Source organism: Saimiri boliviensis, chromosome 2, assembly GCF_048565385.1.
Source record: "Saimiri boliviensis isolate mSaiBol1 chromosome 2, mSaiBol1.pri, whole genome shotgun sequence".
Classification (NCBI taxonomy): Eukaryota; Metazoa; Chordata; class Mammalia; order Primates; family Cebidae; genus Saimiri; species Saimiri boliviensis.
This window is the reverse complement of record NC_133450.1, coordinates 219,714,438-219,734,251: the sequence shown is the minus strand read 5'-3', so window position 1 is coordinate 219,734,251 and position 19,814 is coordinate 219,714,438. Positions and strand designations below refer to the sequence as shown.

Genomic DNA, 19,814 nt, shown 5'->3' with positions numbered 1-19,814 from the left:
ATGAGTGGCCAGAAGGCACTTGCAGGACAGCCTTCAAAGTCCAGCTGCAGCTCTCTGGCTCTCTGGCGGCACATCCCCTACCTGACGGGTGGGCCCTCCTCTGACTGTCCTTTCTGCTGTACTCCAGCAACCAGGTGCCAAGCTAGCAGTAGCTATAGCCAAGACAGAGGCCCAAAGGCCTGGGAGGCACCAGATGTCTACCAATCTTATCTTCCAAGTTCCTAATGCAATATTTTTTTGTACAAAAGGAAAAAAAAAAAAAATAAAAAAATAAGACCTCTCTCTTGTTTTTAGTAACAAGGGTAAACTGAAATTGTTCTTTTTGTTCAGTGAGTTATGGTGGATAAGAGTGTAGATTCTGGAGCCAGGCTGCTGTTTGATCCTAGCCCTGCTCCTCAGCTGTGGGACCCTGCATAAACCATTCTACCTTTCTGTGTCTCTGTTTCCTCATCTATAAACGGCAATAGTAACAGTGCCTATCTCAATGGGTAGCTGTTAGGACAAAATGGCTACTATATGTAAAGTGTTTAGGGGCCAGGTATAATGGCTGACACCTGTAATCCTAACAGTTTGGGAGGCTGAGGCAGGAGGATCACTTGAACCCAAAAGTTTGAAACCAGCCTGGGGATCATAGCAAGGTATCACCTCTACAAAAAACTTAAAAACTAGTTGGATGTGGTGGTGTGGCCTGTAGTCCCAGCTACTCAGGAGGCTGAGGTAGGAGGACCGTTCAAGCCCAACAGGCTGAGGCTGCAGTGAGCTGTGTACAGGCCACTGCACTCCAGCTGGGTGACAGAGTGAGAACCTGTCTCGCAAATAGATGGACAGATGGACGGATGGATGACGGACAGACAGATAGACAGATAGAAAGATAGAAAAAGCATTTAGGGCAGTGCCTGCCACATGTTTTTATCTTGGCATATGTATGAGGAAGAACACTTGACCCAGATGGCCTGGAAGGGAGCTAGGTGAACATGCCCATACCTTTGAATTGGTCCTGGGTGCAAATTCCATTCCAGGCTCCCCAAGCAGGTTTCTTTCCTCTCTCTCTCAATCTCTCTCTCCTTTTTAAAGATTGGGCCTTACTCTGTCACCCAAGCTGGAGGGCAGTGGCATAATCATAGCTCACTCGGCTGCCTCGAATTCCTGGGCTCAAGGGATCTTCCTGCCTCAGTGTCCTGCATAGCTGCAACACAGGTGCACACTACCATGCCAAGCCAATTTTGTAAATTTTTGCAGAAATGAGGTCTTGCTATGTTGTCTAGGCTGGCCTTAAACTCCTGGCCTTAAGCGATTATCCTACCCCAGCTTCCCAAAGTACTGGGATTATAGGAGTGAGTCACTGCACCTGGCCTGGAGGTTTATTTTCTTTACAGCAAAGAATCATCAACAAGAGTGAAGACCCAGTTACCTTGAGCAGCGCTTGTCAAGCCAAACAGAGTAGTCCTGGGTAGTGTTGTGAACTGCTGCTGCCCACTGTCCTGGCAGTACACAGCATCCCCTGGAGGACACCAACGCTCCATCCATGGGCCCGGCCCTATCACTGAGTGGATCTTATCTCTGCGCAAGACCCTTAGACACCCCAGGCCTCTGTGCTAACTATCTCTGCCTCCACCAGTTGTACAACTTATAGAGATTGTTAATAGTTACAATATTACTGACAGTAAAGTCTAGGCATCATGAGAAGATTCAAACATCATCCCACTTCGTCCTCACATAGCTCCCAGCAGTCCAAGAAACAACAACAGCATCTAAGTGATGGAAAATTCATTTTAAAAAGAATCTCCAAGCATCTTTTGAAAAAAGCCTCACTGGTCAGATGGACTTGGAATCACAGGGCTGGCAGCAACTGCTAAGACCAGTGGCTTCCAAACTTGCTTTTGACCTCCAAACACTGCTCAGTTGAATTTCACCCAGAAGTCCAGTACATAAAACTGACAAACAGAGCTTCTATAGTGGAAATAGTGCCCAAACTGCCTATTTGGCAGCATCTCTCCAGTCTCTCAGCCCCTGGTGGCACCCAAGACAACTCTAAGGAACCCCTGGGACTCCACGAAGCACTGATAGAAAACCAATAATCTAGGCCAACCTCCCCAGGTTGATACAAGAAAATGAGTCCCACAGAAGTCATGCTCTGAATGGCACCTGAATGCAAACCCAGTTTTCTGACACCGGGCTAAACTTCTCACTCTACTTTGCTAGGACTAGATCTATGGAAAACTGCAATTTAAAGAACCAAGGCTCGTTTTTGATCACCTACAATATAATCCCCGAGTACTTTAAAGGCCCTTGAACCAGCCAAGTAGGAAACAGCCCAGCCCCACAGATTGGCAGAAAGAAGTTCGGAAATGAGTTGCAGAAGCACATCTGACAATTCCATACAGTTTCTGTCAGTTCCGTGGGATATAAACAGGTCTTGAAAGGCTTGCGCTGTGTAGCTGTGAGAGACCCCAGATCAGGCGGGCCAGGAGGTGAATGCTAATGAGCTATGGAAATAGCAATTACTTCCCCCATGTCAGGCACTGTGCCAAGCGAAGGAGGATAAAGAGGTCTGAGAGATTTTTAAAGTATTTTTACAGCAGAAAAACTTTCCTACAGACTCAATTATGTAACTATCAGACTCCACCTCTCAGCTGAAATTATCCAGGGCCTCAAGAAAAAAATCCTTTTTTTTTTCTACATGGGGGTCACAGGTTTCTCCAGAGAAACTTAGCAGTATGGTTAGTAACCCAGGGCAGCTGCGAACCATCAGCCCAGAGACCTTCCCAAGGGCAGTATGGAGCCTGCCAGAGAAAAATTCCAGCCAAGTGCAGGGCAGAAGTCATGTCACTGACCCGGTCATCACACATGACGTGGGGGTGTCCAGGAAGATACACTCTGGGGGCTTCTGACCCGAGCCACGTCAGCACCTTCACCATTCCCTGGTGCCAAAATGGGGCTAGGGTCACTGAAGGAGTGAGGATGCCTACAGAAATGTCATTAACTCATAGTAACTCTGTTGTTGGCAAAGTATAGACAGTAAGAGAAAGGCTGGAACTTAAGGAATGAAAAACGTCACCAATGAAACGACAGCCAAAATCACATAGACTTAGGGAGATCAACTTACAGCCCAGGTTTTTGTCAGCCTGAAGATGGGAGCACTTTGTAATGCTGACACCACAGACATGAGAGAATGAAGGTTGTTGAGTTCTAGAAGTTTCTGAAAAAAAAAAAAAAAAAAAAAAGATATGGAATAGATTATTTTGCTGCTATAAACATGGACAAAAACATGCTCAAGTGTTACCAAATGTCATATTTATGAAATTCAATTACATTTAAAAATATCTCATGTAGAAAACATAGTTCTAGGAAGTTCATAGAAACCATATGCTTTTTTTCTCTTAAATTGTCAAAAGGTGAGCCTGCATCTAAAATATTTGCAAAATTTCATAAGCTAACTAGTCTGGACAAAAACATGGCACGGGATAAGGTTTGATAGTGTGCATTATGTTCTCTTTTTAAACAAATCTGAATACTATCCCAGCAGGCTTCTGTAAACTAAAACCCCGACTGTGCCAACAGCATCAACGTGGGTCTTTTATGATTATCCTAACACCAGAAGGAGAAAGAGGCTGAGGAAAGATGGTACCAATCTGCATAATCCCTCTCAGCTGGGAAGGCAATGCTGGGGCTTCCCCATCACTTGACCACGTTCCTTTGAACCAGTCCCCAAATTAGTGAGAACATTTGGATTCAATTCAGTCTCAGACAAGTTCCTCACCATACAGGGAAACAGAATGAGACATAGTCAAGTGTAAGTGCAGAAAAATGCAACTGCTCTGTTCCTGGTTTTCTGCTAAGGGAAATTTGCTAACAGGATGGGGTGCCATTTCTCATTCTTGGGAGTAATGAAGTTTGGGTTATTAAGCAGGCTCTATGAAACCAAAAGGCCCAGTTCCAATCCCAGCTCCCACTACTTGTGTGTCCTCTGGCAAGTTACCTAATCCTTCTGAGCCTTGGTGTCCTCATACTTAGTGCAGAAGGCAATCACAGCCCCTCTGCTACATGAGACAGTGCATGTCAATTGCCTAGACCAGTGGCTGGTCCCAGGGCAGGAGCTCAGTATGATGTGGGTCGCAGTCTTATCTTTTCCCACCCCTATCACTGTCTTAAGTATTTCCAAGCTCAGATGCCTCTTGATCTTACATGCCTCTCCTGACTGTGTCCCCACAGAAGCCCATGCATATCTGCAGTACACTGGATTGTACTTGCCTCTCTCTCACCCTGGACTGTGTGCTTCCTGAGAACAGGGACAAAGTTTTACCTACCATTATGTCTCTAGTACCCAGTACAGTGCCCAGCACATTGTAGGGCCTAGTGAAATGCATAAACAAAGGAAAAGCCCTTATACCTAGTCCTCACAGCTCTGTTCCTGCTTGGAAATTTCTCTCACCACATGAGCTAAATACTTCATTTCATACATCTTGCAACATTCTCTAGTTGTTTCCTGTGTGTAAGAATAGATTCTCTAAGTGAATTGAATTTCATTCTATGTATCTGCATTGCTATGCCTGTCACAGAATTTCTTTTTAGAGCTGAAAGGCCTCTGGAAATTAACCCACCCCTTTTATTTTATAAATGGGAAAACCAAGGCCCAGAGAAAGGAAGGGGCTTGCACAAGGAAAGACCCAGGGCACAGAGCCAGCATGACAGTCTGCCATACAGAAAATGGCAGAGATTAAGGAGGGATCATTTTGGATTCCATGGGTGGGGACCATAAACACATTTCCAAACTGACAGCCCAGGAGAGCGGGAACCACATCCTACTTTCTCTTGTGGCCCAGCACAGAACTGACTGATAGCAAAAAATATCATTAAGACCAGCACCAGTTCAAGTACTTCAGGAGAATGCACAGGAAGTAAATGTGGCGACTGCTCTTAATTAACATAAATAGATGATGCACTTAACCTGCCCATGAAGGGCAGCAGAGCAGCTTCCCTGAAGGCAGAGATGCATAACTCCGATTCCTGTCCCACCACTGATTGGCCATGGGGCCCTAAGCATGAACACTCCACCTCTCTAAGCCTCTCCTTCCTCTGCAAGTGGAATCATAATAATGTGAGCACTGAATATAATCAGGTCAGTAAAACAGCTGACCATAGCATGGTGCCTGGCTCATAAGGGGCCTCTGTAAAGCGCAGCTCTCCTAGGGCCTGGTGGGGAAGACGACACATGTACACATGCAGCAAGCAGTGAAGCAGCCAGCACGATGCTGCAGCCAAGAGTCAGGCAAGCCTGGGTGGTTGAAAGCAGTATGTGGAGAGGAGCTGCTGGGCATGAGAGTGGTTCAGGAAGGCCCATGGGATGGCACAGCATTCCTAGACATAAGGGAAGAGGAGGCAAAAGGTGATGCCCAACAAGGACGGAACCTATCAGTCCAGGCAGCAGGAGGTGGGGATGGGAGGCTGCAAGGTCATCTGGCCCAGACCTGAAGTTCAGTGGGAGTGGGGTAGGGTCTGCTCATTGCTGACAATATTGTGCAGGATGTGATGGTATCATAAGCATTGAGCACTGATGCTAACTAAAATCCATCAACCCCCAGAGCCCCTACTAAAGTAGGAGAATGAATGGATTCCAGGGCAGCCTCCAGGTCCTGCCTTGCAGAGAGACTGTGAAAGCCCAGGGAAGGAGAATGGCTGACCGCTAGGGGGCTGGTGAGCAACCAAGCAAGTGTAACAGCTGGCTCTGCCTGGGGAAATCAAGCCACTATGCCCTGCTTGAACCCTGCCCAGCAAGCCCACAGCAAAGCAGCTCCCAAAGTACTAAGGAAACATATTTTGGGGGAGGAGGTATAGGAGAGAAGAGGGAAAGGAAGGAAAAATAATAATAAAACAGCTTACCTTGGCTATTTTCACAAAATGGCTGAGGATTTCTGCCCTTATTTTTAAAGTCTGTGCTGTCAGAATTTCTCGTACAACCCAAAAACTGACCTGTAGAGTCAAATACACACACATACACACATACACACCAGAAAAGTTGTTAATGGCTAGACTACCCATGTCACCCTTGCCCACCGCTGTTATGGGATTTCCAAGAGGTCAGGAAATTGGGAGAGCATAGCCTGGGTCACATGAGTTAGAGTTCCTCTACAGCACCCAACCCTGCAAATGGGCCATGTTCTCAGCACCATCTCTCCAGTGCACACAGCAGTGCCAAGAGAAAGCAGCACTTTCCTTATCATCCCAGGGAGTATTGGGCCTCCGTGACACAAGTCTCAAGAAGAGCTACTGGGAATTCTGAGAGGAATCAGACTGGATTCCTGCTCAGAAGGATCCCAGTTGTGGGGAGAGCAGGGATGATGGGTGGATGGAGGAACAGATGGACAAATAGCCAAACGGACAAGCATACTGGCAGGGCCATTTGTGAGGTCCATATTCCCAGCCAGCCCTAAGACAAGGAGGATTCATCAATATTTGCACAATTTTAACAAAGTTAATTTTTTTTCAGAGGGGCTTGTCTCATAATGTAAATGATAGGGAAGTATCTTCGAAGTTCCATAAAGCAATGCAGGGTCATGTTTTTTGGAGACAGCATGCACCAAAAAGGGTATGCTGGTAGCTTTGGTTCAGAAGCCCATTCATGCTTGACCTCTCACATACAGCAACACTCCAAACCCCTGTGTCTGATCGTGTAACAGGAAAGTCATCCACCAGGGTGGAGCTGACTCACGTGGCACCTCAATGAAACGGAAGAGACGCATGCCAAGAAATGCTGGGAAGTGGCTACCTCTTCCTGTTTTATGTTTCACTTCTGTAACAACAGTTCTATGTGAAACACAGATGCCCAAGAGTGCAATGACAGCACTGCAAAGAAAGGTGGAAAGTCAGGCAAAGCACGGGGCACAGGGAGGATTAAAAGGAAAGCAAGGCATCAAAAACCCATAAACTTTATAAGGAAAAATACAGTTAAGGATATTCCAGAGCTAAGAAAGCAAGCTTACTGCTGCAATAAAATGTATTCTCATTATTGAAATACCATCATTTTTCAAAGAGAAAACAAAGAAAGAGAAACCAAGAATCAAAAACGTGCTTTTTATATTAAGCAGAAGTATTATAGAAATGTTTTCTCAGTGTAATTATCTGCGGTTGCCTCCAGGACATGACTGGGTTTCCATCGAATCATTTTTTCCAAGGAATTGCCTACAATTAAGTTCAGACTCAAATATTTACTAGCCAGTTATAGCAAAAAGTTCTTCTAAATACCAAATGGGATGCCCATAAACCTTATGTTTTAATACGTATACACTTTTATGCCACATTATCCGAAGTGTGACAGTTTACATGTGTAATAGATTCCTGCATGCCAAAGAATCATACATTTATGGCATATTATGGAACATGGAAGCTTTGACTCTGGAGCTGCAGGACACGTTGTGCAGAGGCAACTCTGAATCAACAACTTGATTCAGCAGAGTTCCATGAGGCCCCTTCTGTGTGCAAGCTCCAGGCACTGGGAGTCCAGAGCTTCCTGAAATTGAGCTGACCAAAGGAGGAGGCAAAATCCTTAAGAAATCGCTGTATTAGAAGGCAGCTGGTAATCGTGGCCATGGAAGGAGTTCAAACAGTAGACCGAAGTATGAGAGAGGTAATGATAGAGGAAGGCTTCTTGAAGAAGGCAGGCCTTGAAAGATGGGTAGACTTTAAAAAAGAGAAGACTGAAGTGTGACCGTATGTTCCAGGACCAGGGATGGCTGGGTAGGCTGACGCAGGAGTGCTGTCGGTAGGGGTAGAGTGAGGATGAAGGTGGGGAGGGAGGAGCAAGACCAGATTGGGTGTGTGGTGGGGAGGGGAGGACTGGTGCAACAAGGTAAGAAAGAGCTAAAACACTATTCTACACAGGTACTTTCAGAGGCTTCTAAGCAGGGTGATAGGTAAGATCTTTTGGTAGATAGAGACACTCATTAGAAAACTGATGCAACGGTCTTAGTGAGAGATGAGGAGGTCTGAGCCAGGGCGATGCTGAAGGAGATGGAAAGAAGAGGAAGACAAGGAAGACATTACAAAGGTAGAATCAGCATAGTTTTAAACGCTTTTTATTTTATTCTCTTTTCTAACTATAAAACTAACGTTTTAAACTTAAGAAGTTTGATTCAGAAAGCAAGGAAAACAGAGGTAGTACAAAAGACAAAGAAATGTCAGTCTCACGTACAAATCAACATGATAGACACTGTGGTATGTGTCCTTCTAGTCCTGTTTTCTTCTTTTACTTTTTTAAGATGGAGTCTCACTCTGTTACCTAGGCTGGAGTGCAGTGGCGCAATCTTGGCTTATTGCAACCTCTGCCTTCTGGGTTCAAGCAATTCTTCTGCCTCAGACTCCTTAATAGCTGGGATTACAGTCATGAGCCACCGCACTTGGTTAATTTTTATATTTTTAGTAGAGACGGGGTTTCACCATATTGGCCAGGCTGATCCCGAACTCCTGACTTCAGGTGATCTGCCTGCCTCGGCCTCCCAAAGTGCTGGGATTACAGGTGTAAGCCACCATGCCCAGTTGTCTTTTTTTTCTATATATAGAACATGTTTGTTTTTTTAAATTAAATTGGTATATATTAATCATATACCACAAGAATTTTTATAAGTGAAGATTCTTCTATAGTTTTTAGCAGCTTCCAAGTGTTTCATCATAGAGAAGTATCACCATTTTCTTAAATAACCCTCTACTGTTGAATAGGTTATTTCTAATTTTCTTGTAATAATCAATGCTGTGATGAACATCTTTATGCATATGTCTGTATACTTTTTATTAAGGTCCTCAGATAAATTCCTGTAAAGTGGAGTGAATAGAAGTGTGTGTACCTGTTTTCAAAAGTATATGGTAAAAAAACATGGCCTCCAAAAGGTCTATTTGTTTACCCATCAACAAGTTGAAGCAGACCCATGTTGCCATATATAGGCAACATACCAGTTACAATCACTTTTTTTTTTTTAACTAATTCATTTAAACTAATGAAAAAAATAGTATGTCACAATTTCTATTTCACATTTCTTTCATGACTATTCAGGCTTTTGCTGCTTCTACTTTTTTTTGCTTTTCTTCAGTTAACATTTTTTGTTCCAAATATTTACAGGTCATTTGTACTATGTGCCTTCTGAATTGCCTGCTCAGGTCCTTCTGAAGAACTGTCTTTCTACTAGGACAACTTTCCTTCTAGCCTCAAACTCCCGGGCTCAAATATCCTCCCACCTTACCCTTTCAAGTAACTGGGGTTACAGACACGCATCACCACACCTGGCTTTTTATTTTTTATTTTTATTTTTGTGGAGACTGGGTCTCACTATATCACCCAAGCAGGTTTTTTCTTAATGACTGATGAGAGCTCTTTGTATATTAAATAAAAATACATATTGCGAGTTATATATTGTACCAAGAGCATGTAGACGTTGGTATTCTTATACATTGTTTGAAGGAAGAGAAATTAATAACATTTTGAAGAACAATTTGAACATATCTTTCAGGATGTTTAAGGTATAATCTCCCTAGGATATTTACCTTATAAAAATACAGAAATATACAAACACATATATACAAGGTTTCAGTGAAGCACATCTACCATTTTTAAATTGGTTACACAATTTATACTACCATCTCAAACTCTGAAAGGAAGTCACTAAGCTCAGCCAATAATTTAACAAGTGGGAAGTTACATTCTACCTTCTTGAGGACTAATCTACAGAGATTATTTGAAATTCTTCTGTATGACAGATTTGTCGATTCTCCCGTATTTATTTATATCATACATATAGACTTGTGGATATTTATTTTATGCTTTGCGTTACAATCCAATACTGTGATTTACATGCTGCTCAAATTGTTTCAACTTTGGCCTTTGAGAGTTCTTTCAGTTGGCTCCTGTATCCCTTTGACATAACCCCTGTATTGTTATGATGTGTTAGTTTGAGCACTTCCTTGTCTTCTGGCACTAAAATATGCAACAGGCTCATCTTTTATATTTCTTGCCTTAGTCTTAAAATTAGTCATTTCTCCAAGGAACCCTGGTTCCTTTTATCAAATAATAGTATTAGAAACCAAGATTAGTACAAAATAGGTATGACGTATGCTTGATGCTACTGGGGTATCATTGCTTCTAGCTCCTCTCAGCTAGCAGAGCCAAGAAATTGTGTGTGTGTGTGTGTGTCTGCGCGTGCACGTGTGCGCACACTAACCCATGCCAATATACCTATCTATAAAGATTCCCATATGTAGCCATCTATATCTATATTAAGCTAAACATGAGTTCATACTGATGTCTCCAACTGTAATCTATTACCACCTGTATCATTCTAGCTTCCTCACCCAACTTATCTGTAATTTCCCACTCCAGCACTGAGAAACTTGGTTCCCATTTGCCACCCACTTCCTTTTATTCTCATATTCATCCATTTCTTATATTATATTGTTTGATTCCAGTATACAGGGATAATGGTTTCAGAATTGTTACCCATGCCCCTTGGAAAATAACTTTATCAAATAGAGTATGGTGCTTATGTCTTTAGTCTTATTGGCTCCACTCTTATAAATTTACGTAGGTCAGCAATATTTCCTCACACTCCCCTCAGTGACGTTGTTCATACATTTATAATAGATTCTTTTGTTACATTCTGCATTCCATTATAAGATCCCTCAAGTTGAATTTTTAAAAATTTATACATATTAAGGTTTCTTTTGGTACTGTAAAGTTCACAAATGTCCTGTGTCATGTATCCATCATGACAATATCATGAGGAGTAGTTTCACCACCTTAAAAAACAAAAAAACCCAGGCTTCACTTATTCAGCCCTCTCCCCTTTCCAAAGTCCTGACAAACATTGATTTATCATCTCTATAGCTTTATCTTTTCTAGAATGTCAAAAAAGGAAATAAAAAATGTAAAAGTATAATCATGTTGATAACTTGATTGATTTATGCTAGCAAGAACATTTGCTTTGCTTTGTAATAAACCAACAATAATAATTTAGAAGGAGGAAGAGAAGAGAAAAGGAATTCTCCATATGTAACCTTTCAAGACTGGGTTTCTTCACTTAACAATATGCACTTAAGATACATCCAAAACATAAAGATGGGAACAACAGAGAGTAGAGACTGTGAGAGGGAGGAGAGAGAGGGGGTCAAAGGCTGAGAAACTACATATTGAGTACTATGCTCACTACCTGGTGGCAAGATCATTCATACCCCAAAACCTCAGCATCATGCAATATACTCATGTAACAAGCCTGCATAGGTACCTCTTGAATCTAAAATAAAAGCTGAAACTATTAAAAAAAAAAAAAAAAAGATTCACCCATGTCTTTATATGACCCAATAGTTCATTCTTTCTTTTTTTGGATGAATAGTATTCCATTGTATGGATTTACCATGTTTTATTCTCCATTTACTTACTGAAGGATGATACCTCAGTTACTTCTGATTTCCAACAACTATGAATAAAGCTGCTATAAACATTTGTGTGCTGGTTTTTTTTTGTGGATGTAAGTTTTCAAATCAGCTAGGTAAATACCTAGGAGTGCAATTGCTGAATTGAATCTGTCTCATTTTGCATTCTCACCAGCAATGAATAAGAGTTTGTGCTGCTTCAGATCTTTGCCAGCAATTGACATTATCAGGGTTTGGTTTTGTTTTGTTTTGTTTGATATTCTAACAGGTATGCAGTGTTTTGTATTTCCCTAAAGACAAATAATGTTGAGCGTCTTGTTATATGTTTATTTGCCATCTGCACATCTTCTTTAGTGAGGTTTCTTCAGATCTTTTGCCCATTTTTAAATTGGGCTATTTTCTTATTGTTGAGTTTCAAGAGCAGGCGTCCCCAAACTTTTTACACAGGGGACCAGTTCACTGTCCCTCAGACCGTTGGAGGGCCGCCACATACTGTGCTCCTCTCACTGACCACCAATGAAAGACGTGCCCCTTCCTGAAGTGCGGCAGGGGGCCGGATAAATGGCCTCAGGGGGCCGTAGTTTGGGGACGCCTGTTCAAGAGTATACTTTGGATACAAGTCCTTTATCAGCTATGTGTTTTGCAAACATTTTCTCCCAATCTGTGGTAAGTCTTTTAATTTTCTTTACCATGTCTTCTGCAGAGTAAAAAAAAATTAATTTTAATAAAGTCCCAAATTATTTTTTCTTTCATGAATTGTGCTTTCAGTATTTTATTTGATAACTCATCAACAAATCTAGGGTCACATAGGTTTTCTTCTATGCTTTCCCCTAAGAGTTTTATAGTGTTGTCTTTTACATTTAGGCCTATGATCCATTTTCAATTAATTTCTATAAAAGGTCTAAGGTCTGTGTCTAGGTTCATTTTTCTTTACATATACACAAAAATATTTAAATTCTTCCAGCACTACTTGTCCTTTCTCCACTGAATGCCCTTGTACCTTTATCAAAGATCAGCTGAGAATATTTGTGTAGGTCTATTTATCAGCTCCATCGACCTATGAGGCCAATTCTTCTTTTCTTTTTTTTTTTGAGACAGAGTTTCGCTCTTGTTACCCAGGCTGGAGTGCAATGCTGCGATCTTGGCTCACCGCAACCTCCGCCTCCTGAGTTCAGGCAATTCTCCTGCCTCAGCCTCCTGGGTAGCTGGGATTACAGGCACGCGCCACCATGCCCAGCTGATTTTTTGTATTTTTAGTGGAGACAGGGTTTCACCATGTTGACCAGGATGGTCTCGATCTCTCGACCTCGTGATCCACCTGCCTCGGCCTCCCAAAGTGCTGGGATTACAGGCTTGAGCCACCGCACCCGGCAATTCTTTTGGGATATATACCCAATAATGAGATTGCTGAGTCAAATGGTATTTCTGGTTCTAGATCCTTGAGTAATTGCCACACTATTTTCCACAATGGTTGAACTAATTTACACTCCCACCAACAGTGTAAAAATGTTCCTATTTCTCCACATCCTCTCCAGCATCTGATGCTACCGGACTTTTTAATGATCACCATTCTAACTGGCATGAGATGGCATCTCACTGTGATTTTGATTTGCATTTCTCTAATGACCAGCAATGATGAGCTTTTCTTCATATATAAGTTTTCTTTTCTTTTCTTGGTGATACTGTAAGTGGTATTGTTTGTTAACTTCAAATTACAATTCCTCACTGCTGGTCTAGAGAAAATCAATTGTCTTTTCTATACTGGCCTGTGTCTTGCAACTTTGCTTACTCACTTCTTAGTTACAGGAGTATTTTTGGAGATTTCTTTGGGATTTTCTGTCTAGATAATCATTTTGCCTATGTATAAAGGTCGTTTTACTTCTTCCTTTCCAATCTGTATACATTTTATTTATTTTCTTGTCTTACTGCATTAGCAGTAAGGACTTGCAGCAAGATGTTGTACCCAACAGTAAGAAAGCACATCCTTGCCTTGTTCCCAATCTTAGTGGAAGAGCATTCCATATCTTCCCATTATGTAGGAAGTTGCCTGAAAGATTTTTGTAGATATTCTTTATCAAGTTGAAGAGGTTCTATTCTATTCCTAATTGGCTGAGATTTTGTATTTATTATTACTATGAATGAGTACTGAACTTTGTCAGATGCTTTTTCAGGTCAAATGCTATAATATGATTTTTGTACTCTATTTACAGTTGATTACATAATTGATTTTCAACTGCTAAAGGAGCCAAACACACCTGGAATATATCCCCAGTGGGTCATGGTGCTAATAAGATTTTAATACACATAAGCTATTATTACCACTATCACTGTTATAGTGGTATAGCTAGCACTGGCATTTAGCTACTGAGGACTATGATATCTGGGAAATGCCACAGCAGAATTATAAAACAATGGAATATAACGGATTTAGGATCCAAGATGGCTGAGCCCACAGCAGCTCAGCAATGCCTCTGCTGGCAGATTATAACTACGCCACCTCCTAGCTGGGCAGGGCATCACTGAAAAAAGGCAGCAGCATGTCAGGAACTTATAAATAAAGCACGACCTTCCTAGGATAGAGCACCTGGGAAAAAATGTGGTTATAAGTTCCACTGCAGCAGACTTAAACATACCTACTTAGCAGCTCTGAATGGAACAATGGAGCTCACAACTCAGCACTTCAGCTTCTATAAGGGTCAGACTGTCTCCTCAAGCAGCCCCCTGACCCCCATATATCCAAAGAGTCACCTCATAAAGGAGAGCTCAGGTTGACATCTGACAGGCATCCTTCTGGGATGAAGATAACAGAAGCAGAAACTGGCAGAAACCCTTACTGTTCTACAGCTGCCGCAGGTGATCCCCAGGCAAGCAGGGTCTGGAGTGGACCTCCAGCAATCTTACAGCAGAGAGGCCTGTTAGAAGGAAAACTAAAAAACAGAAAGAAATAGCTTCATCATCAACAAAAACGATGTCCATTCAGAGACTTCATCCGAAAGTCACCAACTACAAAGACCACAGGTAGATAAATCCACAAAGATGGGAAGAAACCAGAGCAAAAAGGATGAAAACACTCAAAACAAGAACACATCTACTCCTCTAAGGGATCACAACTCCTTATCAGCAAGGGAACAAAGCTGGATGGAGAATGAATCTGATGAATTGACAGAAACAGGTTTCAGAAGGTGGGGAATAACAAACTTCTCTGAGCTAATGCAACATGTTCTAACCCAATGCAAAGAAACTAAGAACCTTGAAAAAAGGTTTGATGAAATGCTAATGAGAATACACAGCTTAGAGAGGAGTACAAATGACCTGATGGAGCTGAAAAACGAAAACTTCATAAAGCAGACACAAGTTTCAATAGCTAAATAGACCAACCAAGCAGAAGAAAGGATATCAGACACTGAAAATCAACTCAATGAAATAAAATGAGAAGGCAAGATTAGAGAAAAAAGAGGAAAAAGAAATGAACATAGCCTCCAAAAAATACGGGATTATATGGAAAGACCTAATCTATGTTTGATAGGTGTACCTGAATGTGACAGAGAGAATGAATCCAAGTTGGAAAACACTCTTCAGAATATTATCCAGGAGAACTTCCCCAACCTAGCAAGACAGGCCAACATTCAAGTCCAGGAAATACAGAGAACACCATAAAGATATTCCTCAAGAAGAGCAACCACAAGGAACATAATCATCAGTCACCAGAGTTGAAATGAAGGAAAAGGCAGCCAGAGAGAAAGGTCAGGTAACCCACAAAGGGAAGCCCATCAGACTCACAGCAGATCTCTTGGCAGAAACCCTACAAGCCAGAAGAGAGTGGGGGCCAATATTCAACATCCTTAAAGAAAAGAACTTCCAACCCACAATTTCATATCCAGCCAAACTAAGCTTCATAAGTGAAGGAGAAATACAATCCTTTATGAACAAGCAATTGCTGAGAGATTTCAACACAAGGCCTGCCTTACAAGGGATCTTGAAAGAAGCACTCAACATAAAAAGGAACAACCTGTACTAGCCACTCCAAAAACATACCAAATGGTAAAGAGCATTGACATAATAAGGAAACTGCATCAACTAATGGGCAAAACAACTAGCTAGCATCAAAATGGCAGGATCAAACTGACACACAACAATATTAACCTTAAATGTAAATGGGCTAAATGCCCCAATCAAAGGCACAGACTGACAAATTGGATAAAAAGTCAAAACCCATTGGTGTGCTGTATCCAGGAAACCCATCTCACATGCAAGGATACATAGGCTTAAAATAATGGGATGGAGGAAGATTTACAAAGCAAATGGTGAGCATAAAAAAGCAGGAGTTACAATCCCAGTCTCTGATAAAATAGACTTTAAACCAACAAAGATCAAAAGAGACAAAGAAGGGCATTACATAATGTAAAAGGATCAATGCAACAAGAAGAGCTAACGATCCTAAATATATACGTACCCAATACAGGGCACCCAGATACATAAAGCAAGGTCTTAATGACTTACAAAGAGACTTAGACTCCTACATAATAATAGTAGGAGACTTTAACACTCCACTGTCAATATTAGACAGATCAACGAGACAGAAAATTAACAAGGATATCCAGGACTTGAACTCAGATCTGGAACAAGCAAACCTAATAGACATTTACAGAACTCTCCACCCCAAATCCATAGAATATATATTCTTCTCAGCACATCACACCTACTCCAAAATTGACCACATAATTGGAAGTACATCACTCCTCAGCAAATGCAAAAGAATGGAAATCATTAACAGTCTCTTAGACCACAGTGCAATCAAATTAGAACTCAGGATTAAGAAACTTAACTCAGAACCGCACAATTTCATGGAAAGTGAACAACTGGCTCTAAATGTTGACTGGATAAACAATGAAATGAAGGGAAAAACAAAGATGCTCTTCAAAGACACGATGTAACAGAATCTCTGGGACTCATTTAAAGCAGTGTCTAGAGGAAAATTTATAGGAATAAATGCCCACATGAGAAGAAAGGAAAGATCTAAAATCGACACCCTATCATCAAAATTGAAAAAGCGAGAGGAGCAAGATCAAAAAAACCTCAAAAGCTAGCAGAAGACAAGAAATAACTAAGAGCAGAACTGAAGGAAATAGAGACACAAAAAAACCCTTCAAAAAAATCAATAAATCCAGAAGCTGGTTTTTTGAAAAGATCAACAAAATACAGTACCAGCCAGATTAACAAAAAAAGAAAAGAGAGAAGAATCAAAGAGATGCAATAAAAAGCAATAAAGAGGATATCACCACTGATTCACAGAAATAAAAACTACCATCAGAGATTACTACAAGCAACTCTATGCACATAAACCAGTAAATTAGGAAGAAATGGATACATTCCTGGACACTTGAACCCTCCCAAGCCTAAACCAGGAAGAAGTCGACACCCTGAATAGACCCATAACAAGGGCTGAAGTTGAGGCAGCAATTAATACCCTACCAACCAAAACAAGCCCTGGTCCAGATGGGTTCACAGATGAATTCTAGCAGACATACAAAGAGGAGCTAATACCACTCCTTCTGAAACTATTCTAAACAATCCAAAACGAGGGAACACTTCCCAAATCATTTTATGAGGCCAACATCATCCTGATACCAAAACCTGACAGAGACTCAACAAAAAGGGAAAACTTCAGGCCAATATCCATGATGAACATAGATGTAAAAATCTTCAATAATATACTAGCAAACCGACTGCAACAGCAGATCAAAAAGCTTATGCATCACAATCAAGTAGGCTTCATCCCAGAGATGCAAGGCTGGTTTCACATACGCAAGTCTATAAACGTAATCCACCATATAAACAGAGCCAAAGACAAAAACCACATGATTATCTTCATTGATGCGGAGAAGGCCTTCAACAAAATGCAACAGCACTTCATGTTAAAAACTCTCAATAAACTAGGTATCGACAGAACATAACGCAAAATAATAAAAGCTATTTATGACAAACTCACAGCCAATATCATACTGAATGGACAAAAACTGGAAGAATTTCCTTTGAAATCTGGAACTAGACAAGGATGCCTTATCTCACCATTCCTATTCAACATGGTATTGGAAGCTTTAGCCAGAGCAATCAGGCAAGAGAAAGAAATAAAGGGTATTCGATTAGGAAAGGAGGAAGTCAAATTGTCTCTATTTGCAGATGGCATGACTATATCGTTAGAAGATCCCATTGTCTCAGCCCAAAATCTCCTGAAACTGATAAGCACCTTCAGCAAAGTCTCAGGATACAAAATCGACATGCAGAAATCACAAGCATTCCTGTACACCAATAACAGACTTAGAGAAAGCCAAATCAGTAATGAACTGCCATTCACAATTGCTACAAAGAGGATAAAATACCTAGGAATACAACTAACAAAGTATGTAAAGGACCTCTTCAAGGAGAACTACAAAGCACTGTTCAACGAAATAAGAGGACACAAACAGATGGTGAAACATTCCATGCTCATGGCTAGGAAGAATCAATATCATGAAAATGGCCATACTGTCCAAAGTAATTTATAGATTCAACGCTATCCCCACCCCCCAAGCTACCTATGACCCTCTTCACAGAACTAGGAAAAACCACCTTAAACTTCATATGGAACCAACAGAGAGCCCGCATAGCCAAGACAATTCTAAGCAAAAAGAACAAAGCTGGAGGCATCACGCTACCTGACTTCAAACTATACTACAAAGCTACAGTAATCAAAATGGCATGGTACTGGTGCCAAAACAGAGATATAGACCAATGAAATAGAACAGGGGCCTCAGAGGCAATGCCACACATCTACAACCATCTGATCTTGGACAAACCTGACAAAAACAAGCAATGGGGAAAGGATTCCCTGTTTAATAAATGGTGTTGGGAAAACTGACTAGCTATGTGCAGAAAGCAGAAACTGGAGCCCTTCCTGACACTTTACACTAAAATTAACTCCAGATGAATTAAAGACTTAAACATAAGACCTAACACCATAAAAACCCGAGAAGAAAACCTAGGCAAAATCATTCAGGACATAGGCATAGGCAAAGACTTCATGACTAAAACACCAAAAGCATTGGCAACAAAAGCCAAAATAGACAAATGGGATCTAATTATAACTCCAGAGCTTCTGTACAGCAAAAGAAACAATCGTTAGAGTGAACTGGCAACCAATAGAATGGGAAAAACTTTTTGCAATCTACCCATCTGACAAAGGGTAATATCCAGAATTTACAAAGAACTAAAACAGATTTACAAGAAAAAAAAAATTCAAAAGTGGGTGAAGGATATGAACAGACACTTTTCAAAAGAAGACATTTATGAGGCCAAGAAACATGAAAAAATGCTCATCATCACTGGTCATTAGGGAAATGGAAATCAAAACTACATTGAGATATCACCTTATGCCAGTTAGAATGGCAGTCATTAATAAATCTGGAGACAACAGACGCTGGAGAAGATGTGGATCACTTTTACACTGTTGGTGGGAGTGTAAATTAGTTCAGCCATTGTGGAAGATAGTGTGGTGATTCCTCAAGTACCCGGAAATAGAAATTCCATTTGACCCAGTAATCCCATTACTGGGTATATATCTAAAGAATTATAAATTGTTCTACTATAAAGACACATGCACACGTATGTTCACTATAGCACTGCTTACAATAGCGAAAACCTGGAACCAACCCAAATGCCCATCGATGATAGACTAGACAAAGGAAATGTGGCACATATACACCATAGAATACTATGCAGCTATAAAAAATGATGAGTTTGTGTCCTTTCTAGGGACATGGATGAATCTGGAGACCATCAGTCTCAGCAAACTGACAAAAGAACAGAAAATCAAACACCACATGTTCTCACTCTAGGTGGGTGTTGAACGGTAAGAACACTTGGACACAGGGAGGGGAGCATCACACACTGGGGTCTGTTGGGGGGGACTAAGGGAGGGACAGCGGGGGGGTAGGGAGTTGGGGAGGGATAACATGGGGAGAAATGCCAGATATAGGTGATGGGGGAATGGAGGCAGCAAACCACATTGCCATGCAGGTACCTATGCAACAATCCTACATGTTATGCACATGTACCCCAGAACCTAAAGTGCAATAAAATATATATATATATATATTTAAAAAAAAAACAGAATAGCTATGGACACAAAAAAACATTATTTGGTTAACCAACCACAAATAAAAACAATCAAAGAATAAAACAAACAACAACAAAAAAGAAAAATCCAGATTTAAGAATACTATTATTTCTTATGAAAAACCTACTTTTGCCACAAGCTTCTCATAAGCCCATTCACAGTTTTCTTAGAAACCAAGAGATTAGTTTGAAAGAATCTTAGAGGTCCCACTAACTCCCTGCCCTGACAGCTGGATGGTGTTTTACAC

General features: G+C 41.1%; 1 protein-coding gene across 15 annotated transcripts in view; it reads right to left on the bottom strand.

Annotated features, from left to right (window-relative positions):
* The window catches only part of RALGPS1 (Ral GEF with PH domain and SH3 binding motif 1), a 378,783-nt gene that overhangs the window by 181,117 nt on the left and 177,852 nt on the right, over window positions 1-19,814 (bottom strand). For 12 of the 15 annotated variants that reach the window (XM_039474737.2, XM_039474735.2, XM_039474736.2 and 9 more), the window contains 2 exons: window positions 5,881-5,970; window positions 3,107-3,199 (listed from right to left, as the gene is read on the bottom strand). The exons of 1 other annotated variant lie outside the window; for it this stretch is intronic. In XM_039474737.2, the coding sequence (XP_039330671.2) occupies window positions 3,107-3,199; window positions 5,881-5,970 (183 nt within the window). The remainder of the gene's footprint in view (window positions 1-3,106; window positions 3,200-5,880; window positions 5,971-19,814) is intronic. 2 more of the 15 variants (XM_074395356.1, XM_074395361.1) reach the window with 1 other exon arrangement.